At 33.6% G+C, this 16,031-nt stretch overlaps 1 protein-coding gene across 2 annotated transcripts in view; it reads left to right on the top strand.

The window, feature by feature from the left end:
• LOC131956101 (lipid scramblase CLPTM1L) overlaps positions 1–16,031 on the top strand; it is a 32,451-nt gene that overhangs the window by 133 nt on the left and 16,287 nt on the right. The window contains exons 1-11 of one of the 2 annotated variants that reach the window (XM_059320511.1): positions 1–19; positions 6,767–6,992; positions 7,094–7,191; positions 8,283–8,466; positions 8,896–9,044; positions 9,506–9,581; positions 9,722–9,839; positions 10,648–10,742; positions 11,702–11,786; positions 11,945–12,048; positions 12,563–12,628. The exon at positions 1–19 is cut by the window's left edge and continues 6 nt beyond it. In XM_059320511.1, the coding sequence (XP_059176494.1) occupies positions 6,828–6,992; positions 7,094–7,191; positions 8,283–8,466; positions 8,896–9,044; positions 9,506–9,581; positions 9,722–9,839; positions 10,648–10,742; positions 11,702–11,786; positions 11,945–12,048; positions 12,563–12,628 (1,140 nt within the window). In that variant the 5' untranslated portion in view covers positions 1–19; positions 6,767–6,827. The remainder of the gene's footprint in view (positions 20–6,766; positions 6,993–7,093; positions 7,192–8,282; positions 8,467–8,895; positions 9,045–9,505; positions 9,582–9,721; positions 9,840–10,647; positions 10,743–11,701; positions 11,787–11,944; positions 12,049–12,562; positions 12,629–16,031) is intronic. The other variant, XM_059320510.1, reaches the window with a different exon arrangement.

Genomic DNA, 16,031 nt, shown 5'->3' with positions numbered 1-16,031 from the left:
TAGATCTCTAGACTTATTAGTATACTAATAATATAATATATTCTGATTCTAGATCTAGAATTCTAGATTTTTAGATCTAGAAATCTAGTCTAGACTAGATCTAGTAGTAGAATCTAGTAGTCACAGTCACAGTAGTACTAACAAGTAGATCTAGATCTAGATCTAGAAATCTAGATCTAGATTCTAGATCTAGAATCTAGTAGATTAGATCTAGATCTAGTAGAATAGTATTTCTAGAATCTAGAGTAATGTGCGGAAAACAAGTTGACTCATTGTTAACTGTACTGTTAATAAGGCTTTAAAATTTAGCCTAAACTTTAATTTTTTTTAAAATAGAAATCTAAAAAAAAGTATAGGGCCTAGGCCTAGCTAGGCCTATTTAATTTTATAATTTATCATTTTGAATCGTGATTTGATTTGTGTCAAAGTTTAGTTTAGCCTATAGATACGAGATAAATGGCTAGTTGAGGGAGAGATACAACGGCGCCATGTAGATCTAGCTAGGTTGATACTTGATAGATCTACTAGTGTTGTCTTTTTCTCAAAACCAAAATCACCACCTCAACTTCAGATTGAACCGGAAACAAATTAAAATGTCATTGAAAACGGATTAATTTTTATCCACAATCAGAATTTTAATTGGATTTAAGCTTGTATACACAAAGTTACTGCACATTAATACTAAATATATATAGTTGTAGCCATACCCCTAAACCTTGCACCTAATCACAATCATGACAAAAGTCGCATTAAAGTTTCTTTCAGGAGACTACTTGGGGGATTGGGGGGGGGGGGGGGGGGACGACGACGACGACTACACCTCCCCCCCCCCCCCCAACACATACACACACCAAAGCACGTCTACCGTCCCATTCAACGAAATATAATTTATATAGAAAACTAGCGTACCCTTCCCCGCGCTTTGTCACGGGAATAGAAGGAAGTCCGACGAAATATATATAAGAAGGATTTCATCCATGCGTTACCAATCCTATATTCTTAGACGTGTGACCTCGTTTTCTAAATGTAAACAATGCCTGCGCTTGGATCATAATTATCGGGACACGGGTTTACCTACTCTACCGCATGAAAACCTTGAGTGTACATTAATCACTCACCGAAATAACGAGGTAGAACATACTTCGTAGACCGCCCATGTGTCAGGGACGTAGAGGGGCGCTCTCAGGATCCCCCCTCCCCCGATTACACTACTGCATAAGCGCTGCGTACGGCACCTGGCTCCTTAAAGTTAACAGGCGCGTTGTGCTAAATAGCATCCTGTTAACAATGATGCAGATTGCATCATTTGCTTAACTGACTCAAATGAACAGAATTTTTTCTCTAACACGTAAAAAAATTATTTGACGTGTTTTAAACATCAGTGTGACTGATGCAATATGTTAGCGTTGCTAATGGTCTATTATTAGATGCTTGATCTTAATTTCTGATTGGATTGTCTAAAAATAGATGCTAATTGCATCATTCGCAAAGTGACGAAACTGTTTGGATTTTTTTACGGACAAAAAGAAACATCCTAGTTAATAATCTAACCTCGGTAAATTTTTCAGATTATTAAAATAAAACGTATTACATGGCCCTCAGCGGCCCATGTGAGCCTTTGGGGGCCGAAACTGAAATTTTTGTTTGCAGCCAAATCATACCCTACCAGGGCGTCGGCGGACACGCCTGATTCAATTTACTGAGTGTTTGTAACGCCCCATCCTATCACACAATATAGACCGAACGTAGTCGTCATAGCGTTAACGGGATAGACCAGGGCGCCAAATTGTATTCTGCGGGGGGGGGGGGGGGGGGGGGGGGGGGCCCATGCAGAATTTTAAAAATTAAATCCCCCCTCCCACCACCTAACACCCCCCCACCTCCCCCATTCCCCTTCCCGGATAAACTGTGTCGAACCACAATAGTCTTTTATTTTTATATACCGTATATAGAGAGAAAATGTTTGAAAATGTTTTAGAGCAGAAACCTCCCCAGGATTATTCTCAACATCTTTCCAAAGTTTCATCGCGTTCGTGTGAACGGTATCACCGCAATTCACTTTTATTATTTTTATATACCACATATAAAGAAAAAATGCACCCACCCGTGGCGCCGCCCTTGCGAAATTAAAAATGATTTTTTTTTACAAAACCCTTCCCAAACTGTCCCAATCAACTTCCCCGAAGTCTCATGGCAATCGGATAACGTTGTCAAACCAAAATCGACTTTTATTTTTATATACTGTATATAGAGAAAAATTAAATCGCGCCCTGCCGGGGCGCCACCCCTGCGAATTTCTTTTTGCAGAAACCTCCCCAGGAATATTCTCAACTACTTCCCAAAGTTTCACTGCGATGTGATGAGAGGTGTAGTAATGCATAAAAGACAGACACACAGACAAACATACAGATATACATTGCTTTTTATATAGATAGATAGATAGATAGATATACTTTCACTAGTGTCTGCCCCCTTCCAGAAAATTTAGTACACCCCCAACCCAGAAAATTTCAAATACCCACCCCCCCCCCACCCAGGGAGGAAAAAGTCTGAAAGAAACACTGGTCATATTTGTAGATCAAACAGACTAAAGGTAGAGCCTACCTCTATAACATAGACCCGTTACCTACCTTTGGCAGATAAACCTCACTCACAGTGTTTCTTTCAGACCTTTTTTTCCGGGGTTGGGCACTTGAATTTTTGCAGGGCCGAATAAAATTCTCTGAGGCGGGGAGGCAGACACTGGTAAAAGTGTATATTTTCTATATAAATTATATTTAGTATTTTTACAGGGGGGGGGGGGCATGTATATTAAATAACAAAGTCAACACAATATACATACTAATAGACATTTTTATCAAGGTAAACTTAATTTCATGATATTTAATTGATTATTTTAAATCAATTAGTTATATTTTGTAAAATTTGACTTAGGCCTATTTAAAAAAAATATCAGTTACCTCTCTCGCACATTACTACTGTCAGCGAAATGATTATGGTAAAACGATAATCATAATTTAGTACAGTCTACCAGCTTAGGCAGGCTTAGTGCCTTACTTAATTATTAATTAATACATTTACTTACAGTATTACTGATTACTAGTTATAAGAGCTTGGTTTAGAGGCCTAAGACTAAGCGACTTTCACTTTAATAATTACAATTAGGCAGATTCTAGACTGAAAAAGATGTGTATAACTATACTATTACCTGGCTTTTTATGTTCACTGTTTCGGCCTATGTTTTGTATTAATGGTACAGGGATTATCACGATAAATACCTAAATAACTAAATAGTTTATTTAAATAGGCTATTAAAATAGATTTAAAAAAAAAATCCTAAAGGCTCATTTAACTAATAGACTAAAACTCTTTGCTAGCTGTACTATATAACCCTCAACCCCTGACAATCCGTGACCCGCCCACAGTGCAACTGCTCGTCTACACTTAGCTGGTAGTTTTGTCAGAAGAATAAAGCTAAAAGAGTAATTGATCCTATTGCGCAACTCTAAAGGATTAAATTGACTAATGGTATTTAATTTGAGCCCATTGCGCCGATATTTAGGTCATTGCGTTTTGCATCTTTTTCTGGCTAGATAGTGCTTGGGAGAAAAAATCTTGGACAATATTTTGAGTCCTCCTTTTTGCATTGAGTTAAATATAAACTCAAAACAATAAATAAACAATGGCTGCATCTATTCGGACCCTGGTCTCAATAGCAACGGCCATTATTCATTTATTGGGACCCAGGTCTTTATAGCTTTGGCTGCTATACCGACCAACCAATAAAATTATCAAGATTTAGTTAAACAATAATTCTTTAAATATAATTCTTGTTATAATAAATGATATCCTGAGATCTTGCTTTAAATACCGAATATCATTCCGGACAAATGTTTGGCTTCTAGGAGTCGTTAGGTCTATAATATATGGCCTTTGTAATGAACTTCTCTGACCGAACGAATGTTGAGCGCACATGAAAAAATGTGCTTTATTTTTTTTTCTTCTGTTAAACGTAATTTTATTTTATAGGCCTATCAGTCCAAATACAAAAAAATAATAATTGCTTAAAGCAGCTCAACATAGTCTACAGCTCCATAGCCCGTTTTCTTTAACACTAAAACATGAACTCACAATGACCTCAAAAACGTTTTTACCTTGCTGGGTGGTGGGGACGGGGGACGGGGTCAATGGACACCAACGACAAATCTCTACAATCTCAGATAGAAGTGGTATTGCTATGATGTATGCTGTACGCTTACACTATTTATATCATAAACCAAGGTGAACTCACAGTAACCCTAGCTAGACCGTGTCAGTATTTTTCTCGCGCTGGCAAGAAAAACATACGATCATATGAGCAACAGCGTTTAAAAATCTAAATCTAGAAAAGGTATAGAATCTATAAAAATAAAATTTAAAAAAATAAACAACTATACAAAGCTATTATCGAGACAGAACTACAAACTTAGTTGAATACTTATGTTCTTGGACAAAAGTCAAAACTAACTGTTTAAGATGTACCATGAACAAACATAAGGAAATCTTTGTTTAGTTCGGTTTTGAACGGGTAACTTGGGAGTTCTCCACTCTGCCTTGACATAAACATAGAAAGTATAATTTTAATATAGGTTATGCAAGTGTGTAGCTATATAGACCAAACTTAATGCCAGTGCCATGGCTTTTGGGACCTGGGTCCTTTGAGTCGGTCAGGCCACATACCAAGCACGCAGTGTTATGTGTTATGCCTTAACCAAAACAAACTCTCTTCATTATCATTAGCGATATTTATCTATATTTATAATTCTCTTCTTGGAGACCCTAGAAAACACCAAACTGTAAGCGCACATAACAGTCCCCTCTCTTCCTCTCTAGGTATATCGCTACCACCCCCATCCCCACATGGTCTGGTGAGCTGTGGTTCACGCTAAATGTTTACAATCGTATAGACGGGTTTAGTGATGGCTATTAGGGGCAGATAATTTAGTTTAAAACGATTTTAAACTTAGGGGAGGTAACTAAGAGGAGGCTGCTTTCACGAGGGGGGGGGGGAGGGGTTGGGGAAAGGATGGTTTTAGTGTTTTAAAGCAAATATTTTCAGTGGCAGCATTGGTACTGTCGAATTCAAACAAATTATGAATTACTGAAAAGCTAACTAATTTATTTTTTACTGAAATTTCCCATTTCCTGTATGATGCTATAGCAGTAGGACTATAATTTTTTAGTTATGTATTTGTTCTCTTATAGAAAAAGCTTTGTTGTTTCAATACCGATCTCGACCCTTCTAGAACACGGAGCCAGCCAAAAGTTAATTTTATCTGAACCTTTGACCTGGAAAATTTGCTACATAGGCCTAGTTCAATAATAGCAAGATTAATCAGATATTCTTATATAATTATGGGGCATGGCAACTCGGGATATAGACATGCTTTTTAATCAATTTTTACATACTTAAACGTTTTTAAAAAGAATAAAACCTAATAGAGAAAAGAATTGCCTACCAAGTGAACAGCAAACAATGCATGTATAATAGTGCAGAACATTTGTACTTTGTAAATTCATATGGTTTTTTTTTTTGAGAAATTGGAAAATTGAGTAACGTACTACTTCTGGTCACTGTAAATTACTCACAATTTGACAGAAAATAGAGAATTAGATCTTTTACTTTATATGTGAAATTTCATCTATCTTTCAGGAACAATACTCAAATTATAGGCTTTTGAAAAAACGTAAATATTTTCCACTTCCAGTTACCTGAAATCACTGAAAAGCTGATACAGAACTTCAAATTTGATTTTCAAGTAATTAAAAATTGACCAAAAATCATGTCTATATCTGGAGTTGCCATCCCCATAGTGTTATATAAGAATATTCAAGAAAGTTTAGGGGAGATCATTCCTGGTTTATTTATTTATACTAAACATGCATATGGTTATAAAAAGTAATGATGGGTTTTTTAAAATCACTTTTCAACAGATTATATGCCACTAGCCTTCTGTAAAGGACCATGACTTGTGTGTTTATTAAGCAGTATATACCCGGCATTGCCAGAGTTTAGGAAATATTTTACTTTTCCAATTGAATGTCTGTGTGCAAATATGGACGTTTGAGAAAATAATACATAACTCTAAACTTAATCCTAACCACAACAAACCAAAACACATACATAACACAAACAAAAGCACAAACGCAAACAATAAAATTATAATGCAAATGGAAACATTAAATTAAACATAGTTGACATTATTGATAAAAAATAATAATTAGTAAACAGTACACACATTGTGCCTTATTAGACCATGCTAATTAGATAATTATTTTTTTTCCAACATCAAAACATTTTTAAAAAGTATTTTTTTAAAAGTTTGTTTTGTTTGTTTTATCAAGGTAAGTTATTGGTACAAAGGGGTGTAATTAGTACATTTTTTTAAAAACAAAATTAGAATTTTTGTGAACATTTAATTTTGTTCTTTGCACTTTACGTCAAATGATAAGTTGTAAAAGGAAAATTTATTTTGAAATAATCAATATTTACTTTTTAAATCATGGATTTAGATTTTAGTACAAAAATCAACACTAAAATATTACACAATGGCGATCAAGTCTAGTTTTGTCATCGACAAACATACATTTTACATACATACAGAGACACCAAGTCCATTTGAGCTTTACATATTACTTTGTAAGGTTTACTAACAAAAGAATACCTTGTTTTATAATGATTGGCAACTTTCAATAAATATCATAATACTGAAATTTTTTTTTCCAGAGAAACAGACTTATATATCAATCAGGAAATAAGAAATCCATTTGCTATCTAATTCTAAACAATGAAAGCATTAATGCAGTTATCTTGGACCAAAGTATTGATTGCTGGTTTCATTTGTTACATGGCATACACTGGATTTACCATCTACACCGTGTTTGCACCATCATCTTGTAATGAATTGCAGTATTGCATTAAGCCTTACTTATCAAAAATGCCAAAATTAGGAGTAAGTGCTAGAATTACTACTGAGAGCTACAATTGTTTTAAAATAAATTAGTAATATTTATTTTTGAATTTTTAAATTATTTTTAAAAAAAATATTTTCAGCTACAGATCTCTACATCCATCCAGAATACTATTAACCCAAATTTACTACAATCAGTGTGGACTTATGACAACTTTTCTGTTCATGAATCAATTGTAAAGTAAGAAGTTAAAAATAGCAAAAATTTTATACTTTATGATTCATATTATGCTTGGAAATCTGCTTTGAAAGACAAAAAGTAAGTTTTCCTTTGCCTTTTTCATAAAAAAAATTGGAAAGCTTTGACATTTTTCTACATATTTTATTAAAGCTGATCTTTAAGGGTCACTTGAATGTTGATAAAATTATGTATTTGGAAGAAAACTCTTCTGCTGCATACATCTCCATAATCCCCCCTCTGTATTTGCCTAGTATTTGGGAATTTATACATTTTTCAATTAAAAGCATTCTTAAGGTACTAAAAGATGTTAGTTTGGTCATAATGGTGGGGATACAATTTTACTTGATGTCAGAACATGTACATAATATGTAGGTGTCTGCTTAAATATATACCGTTCTGAACAAAAATTAGATAACTAATTAAATTGCAAAGTTATAAAGAAGGCTATAAGAGCCAATTTTTTTTCAAAAAGTGAACTCTGCAGTATTTGCAGGAGGCCTCCTCAAATGTCAGTAATTAGAGATGGTTTAACTTTCACAACCTATTTGAAAATTGTGTTGAATAAGTTTTAAAGGATTTTTTTCTATTATCCACATCTTATTCTTTACTTTTGTGTATAATTAAAGAACAGGGGAAATTAAACGTTTAAATTCCTGACGAAGTTATATCCCTTTATGTAGGTATAAGTTAGTAACAAAACTTGTTAAATTTTATTAATTTTCACACCTAATTGAAAACCGTTTATTAAACAATTTAAAGGAATTTTTTTTTGCATATAGTCAAAGAATGAGGGAAAATAAAAGTTTACATTCCTGACGCTGTTACATCCCTTTAACAATTAAAACAGAGGGGTTAAAGCATTCCATTATAAACATTCAATTTTTCCAGGTGCCTATCTCCTTACCCAATATCAGCTTTTTGTCACATCTGCAAGTGTTCATTCTAATTTAAAATGTATAGTTTATATAAGCATTACCCACTTTGCTTTTATAGATATAGATTAAATTGAATATAACATTCAAATTTGAAGACTGCAATATAAATTATTTTTATTCTTACAAATTTTGATGAAGTAGTTTTGTATCTTTCAGAACTTTCACTGTAAGTATTCCTAAGAAAACTCGGAACAATGGAACACTGTATGTGCATGCTTTTATCTATCCGCAAGGCCAACCTCCTGAATCTGCCTTCATTGGGCACTATGTTTCGCAGATAACCAGATTTTCTTTACCCCAAGACCAATATATAAACTTGCTTGGAGGGTATGATTTTAATGTAAGTAACCTTAAATTAATCATAAGAACAATTGTGATGTTTGTCTACTCTATTACACAGATGCCATAGGGCATGTTGTATGAAGACCTTGAGTGTACTTTGATCACCTCCAATAATAAAGAGGTAGAACACCCCTCAATAACTTGGTGGAACTGGGGGTTGCACCCTGCAACTTCCTGACTCCAGTTCTAGAAAACAAAGTTGCACATCTAAATATAAAAATTTGTTATGTGTTGATATAACCTTCTTTAAATATTGCATCAGTTTGAATTTCCTTTTTTTCCTGAGATTGCAGCAAAGCTTGACTTGTATGGTAGTATATAATAAATATTCCAGCCCTGTGAGTGTTTTTAGTGTATACATTTTTACCTCCTGCAGTTTAATTTTCTGTCTTTCCAACAAGTCACACACTAAATTTATTACCCCCAGATCACTTCTACTGCTTCTGACAAGTTAGTGAATAGTTCAAAAGAAAAACCTCATACACATTTATATCAGCATTTAACTGTAAATGTTCTTAATGATAATATAACTATTCATAAGCATAAAATTCCTGGAGAGATATACCATCTGTTAAGGTGAGCATAAAAAAAAACTTTTCACAACTTAGTAGAAATATTAGCTCAATTCATCTTTATTTCATTTCTATCTATCTATCTATCTGTCTGTCTGTCTGTCTGTCTGTCTGTCTGTCTGTCTGTCTGTCTGTCTGTCTGTCTGTCTGTCTGTCTGTCTGTCTGTCTGTCTGTCTGTCTGTCTGTCTGTCTGTCTGTCTGTCTATCTATCTATCTATCATATATATATATATATATATATATATATATATATATATATATATATATATATATATATATATATATATATATATATATATATATATATAAATGTAAATTGTAAAAAACAATTCATCCAACAACATAAGTGTGTGTGTATGTGTATGTGTGTATATATATATATATATATATATATATATATATATATATATATATATATATATATATATATATATATATATATATATATATATATACGTTTTCAGGATTACCCGTGATGGAAAATTTTATTACCCTATTGTTTTTGTTGATGAAATGGCATTTAGGACAAAGGATCTAATGGTAAACAATCCTTTTATCAATGCTATATTTATTTACTTAAAGCTTTAATTGTGTATGGTTTGCAGTTGTGCTTTCAATGTGATTAAGCATTAATGAAACAATATATTTTTTAACAAATATTTCTTAAAACTTTTTTTTAGCCTGTGAATGAAACATCTTTAGTTTTCCCATTAACTATTACATACAGTCCCATATCACTTGGTAAAATGAAAATGTGGATCACCTTACAGCATTCATTCAAAGTATTAAAAGATTTAGGTTAGTACCTTGTATTTAATTGTACACAATTAAAGCTGCTGCATAAAGTATTACAAGTGACAAATATATCACACTTTTTTGCTTTTAGTTTTTTTTAATGCAATCAATGTCTTGGATCTTAGTTGTTGGGGCATAGGTTTGTCCACACTATTGCACTGATGCCTCAAGTGTTGTATAAAAACATTGAGTGTACGTTGAATACCCTCCATAAAGTTGATGCAGAATTCCCTTGTTGACCACCCAAGTGTCTGGAACGTCTGGGGGCTCTCTCTGAAGCCACCAGTTACATTACTGAAGGAGCCTCAGTTTCTACCTGGCTCGATTTAGATGTTGATTGTAGTAGCTCACTGTATCCCTAGTGTATGTTGCACTTTAAAACTAAAATAGGCACCATTGTACTCAAGGAGGAGACCAGGGTGCTCATGGTCACATGGCTGCGAGGGCACTGAAGTATACCCCTGGTACACATTAACCATTGATTCAAGAAGTACTCCCTACCCCATCTTTGACACTCAATGAACGGAGCCCAAGTTCAAAGAAAGCCAAGTGGGGGATAAAAGTGTGCCCAACCATACACTTCCCTAGTGCTCATGGTGCAGATCATGACACGTTCTAGATCACACAACTGCCTGGACACCAATCCTTGGATACATAATTTTTTATCTCATAAACTTTCCTTTGAGTGTACTCAACACATTAAAGTTTCATGGTGATCAGATGAATGGTGTAGTATTGCATAAAAGACAAATAAACATGATACATTCATTTATATATAAATAATCTATTGTTTTGTCTTTTAAACTTCCAGGGTTTACTGAAAAAGACACTGATGAAATTAAAGGAATATTTGTTGATACCAGCTTTTATTTATTGATGTTGACATTTATAGTTGCTGGATTTCATGTAAGTTTTAAAAAAAATAAAAATATTTATTTAAATCTTGATATTTCATGAACTAAAGCTGAAAGGATTTTGCTTACATTGAAAAAGATAACCTACAATGTGTAATTTAAGAATGTTACATTAGTACATTCATATATTAAGTTGCTTTTTTAAAACAAATAACTCAAATGTAATTTAAGAATGTTATTTCTGTATGTTCACATATTAAGAGCATTTTTTAAAGGGCTTGCTTTTCTAAAAATCTAATGTTTTTTTAGTTTTGTTTTACTGTAGGTTTTAAAATTATTCCTAGATTGGTTGTCTCTTGACTTCATTAATAACTAGTTAACCTGTCTCATCCATTGCTTCCATTGAAAAAAGGCTGATACAATATTTTAAGAGAATTTCATCAGTGCATTACCAATCATGTATTTTTAGATGTTAGTTAGTCCATACTACTTTCCAGATGCTCAAGGCATGCTGTATTAGTCTTGAGTGTATGTTAAGCACCTTCCAAAATGACGAGGTAGAACACTCTTTGCAACTGCCCAGGTGTCGCGGGCAATGCAGGGCACCCTCAGAAGCCTCCTGTAACACAATTACAGGGGCGCCCCGGGTTAAGTTGAATTGAATTTAGGCACAATTACACTCTCTGGGCCAATTGACGATTAGTGAATGAGCCTGTTGAATCAGGTATTGTACCTGATCTCCTGTGACGGATGCCCAATCAATGGATCCCAAGTGCTAAGATAGCTGCTGGAGAATTCTGGGTGCCTGACTGCTGGGATGCCACCCCTACAAAATCAAAATTTGTGTAAATCTTAGAAACTTTCCCAATAGTATTCTTAACAGCTTCCCAAAGTTTCATGCAGATTGGATGAAGGTGTTGTATTGAATAAAAAACAAATAGAGAGACACACACGCTTTCAAGTTTATATAGATTTGTTACTTTTAATTTAAGTTAAACTTTTTTTTTCCAGCTGTTGTTTGATTTCCTGGCTTTTAAAAATGATGTTATGTTTTGGCGTGAAAGAGAGACAATGGTTGGAGTTTCAGTGAGAGTTGGTAAAGTATAGCAGCAATTTTTACATTTTTATTACTAGCTTTGCCAAAGATAGTGAACGAGAATGATAAGAAACTTGAGTGCATGTTTTCTTGTATTTATTGTTATATTATAAAGTAGAATGGTAATATTTTATTTTTACAATTTTTGTTTGTTCTAGTTATCTGGCGATGTTTGTCCACTGCAATTATTTTTCTCTATCTGTTGGATGAAAAAACTAGTCTACTTGTTTTAATTCCAACAGGCATAGGCATGCTAATTGAGGTAACATTAAAATTGTGTGAAATGAGTAGGTTAACATTTGTTTTTAATCTTAACAAAATTTTCTTTTCATGTTTTGTCTTTTGACAAATACTTATCTCCCCAGGTATCAACAACAAATACATGGGTTACTTATTAAAATCAAGCAGAATACACATTTTTGGGATAAAAGCCTTATTAAGACCTTGATGCTTGGCTACAAAGCAGCATCTAAAATAATTTCATGAAAGTTAATAGTTTTTATAGTGATGAGTTTTTCTAACTTTATGTTTAGGTAAACTGTTTTGAGCTTTATTATTAAACTAGCAGCATATACCTGATGCTGCCCATGTTTTGGGGGGTAATATAAAATTTAACATTTATTCTGGAACTTAATTGTTGATTTTTTACGTCGTTATTTATCCTCAACTAGAAATATATGTTTATATTCAACATATAACTAGTATACAGATAAAGTTTCCTAAAGTTTTAGAAATTATATAATTAACTTTTATTACCTATTTTTGGTTTATTAAAGATTTGGAAAGTTACCAAAGCTCTTAAAGTTACTCTTCATTTTGTGGGTTTCTTGCCAAAGTTACAAGTAAGTGAACTCTTTATCATATGTAATTAAAATGTAAACACAAACCCACTTATCTCATCCTATGTTAACTTGCCAACCCTGTTGATGGTTTTGAAGTGGCAATGTTAACACATTGTTATTTCAACACCAAAGGGAAACACAAGTACAAAATAAATCCTAGAAGAAACAAAGCAAATTTACCCCATTATTAAGTTTCTGTCGTTTTATTTTCATGCAAAATAGGCTTTCTACACCTATCTTGTTTACTTAAGGGGGGAGGCTCCGGTAAAAAAATAATTTTTTAATACTCGTTAGAAAACAGTTATTTCTTTACAGCTTTATTAAGATACATCCGCATATGCATTTCCACTAAAAAAGTCGTGGAAAAATCCAGGTAACTATGACAACGGAGGCCATCTTGGAAAATTAACCCCCTCGTAGGTTTTCCACCATCCATAAAATATTAAATTTTAATCCCAATAAATAATGAATTCATAATCTTCTTCCATATTTTGTGGCACTCAGCTAAAAATTTTAAGTTCATATCTTCAAAATAATTTATTACTAATTTTAAAAAATTATGTCCTTTCAAAACACTTAATTTTGGGGCATTAAAACTAGTGTTTTGAACAGACATTAACCTCTTAACACTGGGGCTGTCGCTAAAATACGACATACCATTTTTGCGCTTAGCATATTTGCATAGGTGCATTTATCCTACAACTGCCGGTCATTGTGTATTCGGTACATCCAGACTGTCGTATCCATACCAATGGTTTAGTTGTCAAGTCGAAATTTATGATGTCACACTCCCTTGGCTCATGCGCATCATAAATTTTTTGACTTCGTTAATTCAGCCTACTTACATTAATTATTATTACTAAATAGGTGGCCTGTTTTTATTACAAAAAATACTAATAAATTTATTATTTACTCTTTTATGTAAATAAACAGTATAAATCACATATGAGAATAATTTGGAAAGTTATCTTCTGATTATGGTTTGTCGCATTTTCACGACATCTAGCAACAAAACATACAATTGTACTTTGTCATTTCTTTAAGTATGATTATAAATAAAGGAAGGATGTGCAATATAGTCTTCGTCTGTATATATAAAGTAACTTTCGAACGGTATGGTCCATGCTGTTGGTGAAGTAGAGTTCACCTGTTTCAACGACCTTGGCATGTGGAGAGAGAGCAATGCTGGAATAATGTGATCATGCTGCTGGTTACAATATGACAAATTTTTTTTTTTAGCTTTGAAATAGCATTGTAAGTTATTAGAAGAAAAGAAATCTAAATAGGACTACAGGAAATGAGGTGGTGGACCACTATCCTGGATACCACCAAAGATCTTCACAGTCACCATGACAATAATAACACTGAGCATAGACCTACACCTTGTGATAAATACAGTGAGCTTGAATACTGACAAAAGTACTCATTGCAGTGCTATTAAGTACCCACATCAGTGGCATTATACTGGCATTCAGTATAGACAGTACTGTCATTGAGTACCCACATCTTAAGCACTGAGTACCAACATCAGGGACACTGAGCACCCACAGATTCAGCACTAAGTACCCATAGCAGTGTTACTGAGTACCCACTGCTAAGGCTGAGTACACACAGCAATGTTATCGATTACCAACAGCACCTCGATTACCAACAGCACCAGCGCTGAGTACCCACAGCTTCAGCACTCAGTACACCCGGCTTCAACACTCAGTACCCACTGTTTCAGTACTGGGTTCCCATAGCAGTGGCAATATGTAGCTACAGCACTGTCATTGTTAATCCATAGCAGTATCATTTGAGTACAACAGCAGTAGCACGTAGTACCAAAATCAGAAACATTGGGTACCATCAATAGCAGTGAGTACCCACACCAGTGGCACTGAGTACCTACAACAGTGACACTAAGTACCCACAGCAGCTGCATTGAGCATGGAAGAATATACAACAGCTGAAAACTGTCATTTAGGACAGTATTTGTTCACATGCTTTGTGTATATAGCAAATACAAGTCAAATGAGAAATATGCATCTTTATTAGTTGACCTTGAATAGGAGTTCACAAAAAGGGCATTACAAGGGACAACTAATGCTATACACATTAAGGAAGTCCTCTCATATGTAGTGTTACAGTAGTGTAGTAGAATCACAACAGCAATACTTGAAAGTACCCATTCATAAGAGGTATACAGTAAGCAGGTGCAACAGAGTTATGTAACTCTATGCCTGAGCAACTTACACTATAGTTTTTATGAATTTTACAAGTGAGTCTGCATATCCTTGCATGTCCATGTTTAGTTTGTGGATATTCTATTGTTTGTGAGCGGATATTTAGAGAAATGTGTGTCAGTAAAAATAGTAAAATGACCCGGAATACTATTTTTTTTTATTACTGATGTCGCAAATTTGCAACATACCGTAATTGTCATAAACAATAAGTCCAAATTTAAAAACAATATACCTCAAATTCAGTGTCAGTATGATTAGAAAAGATCAGCACCAATAATTTTTTACACACTTGGAACATAATTCAGGCATTAAGGGGTTAAAGCAATTAGAATTATTTATTGCACTGCTGTATAGTCATTCTTTTTTACTTTCTCGTATATATACGAAGTATAGAGAAAGTCTTGTAATCGTGCAAAAAAAAAATCGAGATTTTTACAAATCTCGATGTTTTACACCACACTAATACGGAAAAACATATTTTTGCAATCTTGTGTGTCTGTGTGTGTGTAAACACGATAACTTGAGTACCGTTACAGCTAGGTTGATGAAATTTCATATATAAGGTTTTTATCAAAATCATAGATCCGTATCAACTTTTGAGCAATTTCCGATAACTGGAAGTGGTACTTTTTCTACTTTGAATTTTTCAAAAGCCTATAACTTGAGTACTATTTCAGATAGATAAATGAAATTTCACATGTAAGTAAAAGATCTAATTCTCTACCTTATATCAAATTTTGAGTCATTTCTGTTGACCTGAAGTACTATTTTACGCTATTTCCGATTTCTCAAAAACGCATGTAAATTTATAAAGTACTAATAATATTGCACACTATTATGAACATCTTTATTTGGCGTTCACTGGTGTGCAATTATTTTTTCTATGAGATTTTATTCTATTTTTAAAAGTTTAAGTTTTTAAAACGGATTAAAATTCATGTCTATATCCCGAGTTCCCATCCCCTGTTTTTTTATATAAGGATATTCTAGAAAGTTTAGGGGACATCACTCCCGCTTTATTATATTATGTACTGTTAAATCAATGCTGTTGATGTACATATGCCTTTTATGACAAAAGCTTTGTTGTTAGCTAATAGACAATTCTATGTAGACTATGTTTTATAGTATGCCAAATCTTATTCAAACAAATCACAACAACATTGTTGTGTAAAAACCTT

This window comes from Physella acuta, unplaced genomic scaffold (assembly GCF_028476545.2).
Source record: "Physella acuta isolate Inbredline_101_S28 unplaced genomic scaffold, ASM2847654v3 ptg001127l, whole genome shotgun sequence".
Classification (NCBI taxonomy): domain Eukaryota; kingdom Metazoa; phylum Mollusca; class Gastropoda; family Physidae; genus Physella; species Physella acuta.
Note: the sequence above shows the minus strand (reverse complement) of the source record. Positions and strands in the feature narration are given on the sequence as shown.